Below are 1710 nucleotides of genomic sequence, written 5' to 3' on the forward strand. Positions count from 1 at the left end.
GGTGCCTGGCTCTGCGGCTGGGGGGGACCCCCCTCGTGGCACGGAGGTCCCTGTGCCACTGTCACGGTGTCCCCGTGCGTGGTCACGGTTGTGGGAAGCCCCTCGCTTACTGAGCCTGAGCAGCGGCTTCTTCCTTCCCATACGCCCTTGTCCTCGCCAGCCGGCAGCACGCAGGGGCTGTGACAAGGGGACAGCCCCCGCCTCTGCTCTGGGGGACAGGGAAGGGGGTGGCAGCGGGAACGTGCCCCCCCCCCCACCCCCCAGCCACCGGTGTCAGCTGGGCCCGGGGGTGCAGGGGGCTTGGAGCGGGTGCTGGCTGTGCCTCGCCCTGCAGGCGGGTTTGCGGTGAGAGCCCGGACAGGGGGTCCAGTGCTGCGGGGTGCTCGGAGCCCCTGTCCGGCAGCGGGACCCCCCCGTGGCCCCTGTGCTGACGTGTCCCCAGTGGTGTGGCATCCCTGGGTCTGGGAGCTCCCTGGCTTGCACATCCCTGGGGTGCATCACCCCTGGGGGTCCTGGTGCTCCAGTGTCACCACGGTCCTGTGCATGTGACGTCTCCCGTGTCCTGCTGCTCTGGTATCCCCGGGGGTGAAACAGCAGCTCGCAGCACCCCTGGGTCCAGGGGCTCGATCACCTCCAGGTGCTCGGTCACCTCCAGCTCGCAGCATCCCCAGGTCCCCGTGCTTTTGCACCCTTGGGGCTTGCAGCATCCCCGAGTGCCGGTGATTTACCATCCCCAGGGCATCCCCGGGTCCCAGTGATTTAATTTACCATCCCTGGGATCTGGAGCATCCCCAGGTCCTGCTGATTTATTTACCATCCCAGGAGCGTGCAGCATCTCTGGGTCCCAGTGCTCGGGCATCCTCAGGGCTCGCAGCATCCCTGGATCCCGGTGATTTATTTACCATCTCCAGGGCTCGCAACATCCCCGGTGTCCGGTGATTTACCATTCCGGGGCTTACAGCATCCCCAGACCCCGGCGATTTATTTACCACCCCCGGGGTCTGCAGCATCCCCGGGTCCCGATGATTTAACTTACCATCTCTGGGGCTCCCAGCATCCCTGGATCCCGGCGATTTATTTTCCCATCCCCAGGGCTTGCAGCATCCCCAGATCCTGGTGCTGGGGCATCCTCAGGGCTCGCAGCATCCCCGGATCCCGGTGATTTATTTACCATCTCCAGGGCTCGCAACATCCCCGGTGTCCGGTGATTTACCATCCCGGGGCTTAGAGCATCCCCGGATCCCGGCGATTTATTTACCACCCCTGGGGTTTGCAGCATCCCCGGGTCCCGATGAGATTTATTTTCCCATTCCCAGGGCTTGCAGCATCCCCAGATCCTGGTGCTCGGGCATCCTCAGGGCTCGCAGCATCCTTGGATCCCGGTGATTTATTTACCATCCCTGGAGTTCGCAGCAGCCCCGGATCCCGGTGCTGGGGCATCCTCGAGGTTCGCAGCATCCCTGGATCCCGGTGATTTAATTTACCACCTCTGGGGCTTGCAGCATCCCTGGATACCGGGGCTCGGGCATCCCCGGGGCTCGCAGCATTCCCGGATCCCGGTGATTTAATTTACCGTCCCCGGGGCTCGCAGCATCCCCGGTTGCCGGGTCTTTGGTACCCCCGGGGCTCGCAGCATCCCGGGTCTTGCAACCTCCGGAGCGGCCGCGCCGAGGCGCTCCGTGTCGCCGCCCGGGCGCCCTCCCCCACCCT

The 1710-nt window shown here is 65.1% G+C and overlaps 1 protein-coding gene across 1 annotated transcript in view; it reads left to right on the forward strand.

Annotated features, from left to right (window-relative positions):
* The window catches only part of DYSF (dysferlin), a 118199-nt gene that overhangs the window by 7849 nt on the left and 108640 nt on the right, over nt 1-1710 (forward strand). The window contains exon 4 of the mRNA XM_009290710.1: nt 161-345. Coding sequence (XP_009288985.1) covers nt 161-345 — 185 coding nt within the window. The remainder of the gene's footprint in view (nt 1-160; nt 346-1710) is intronic.

This window comes from Aptenodytes forsteri, unplaced genomic scaffold (genome assembly GCF_000699145.1).
Source record: "Aptenodytes forsteri isolate BGI_AS27 unplaced genomic scaffold, ASM69914v1 Scaffold236, whole genome shotgun sequence".
Classification (NCBI taxonomy): Eukaryota; Metazoa; Chordata; class Aves; order Sphenisciformes; family Spheniscidae; genus Aptenodytes; species Aptenodytes forsteri.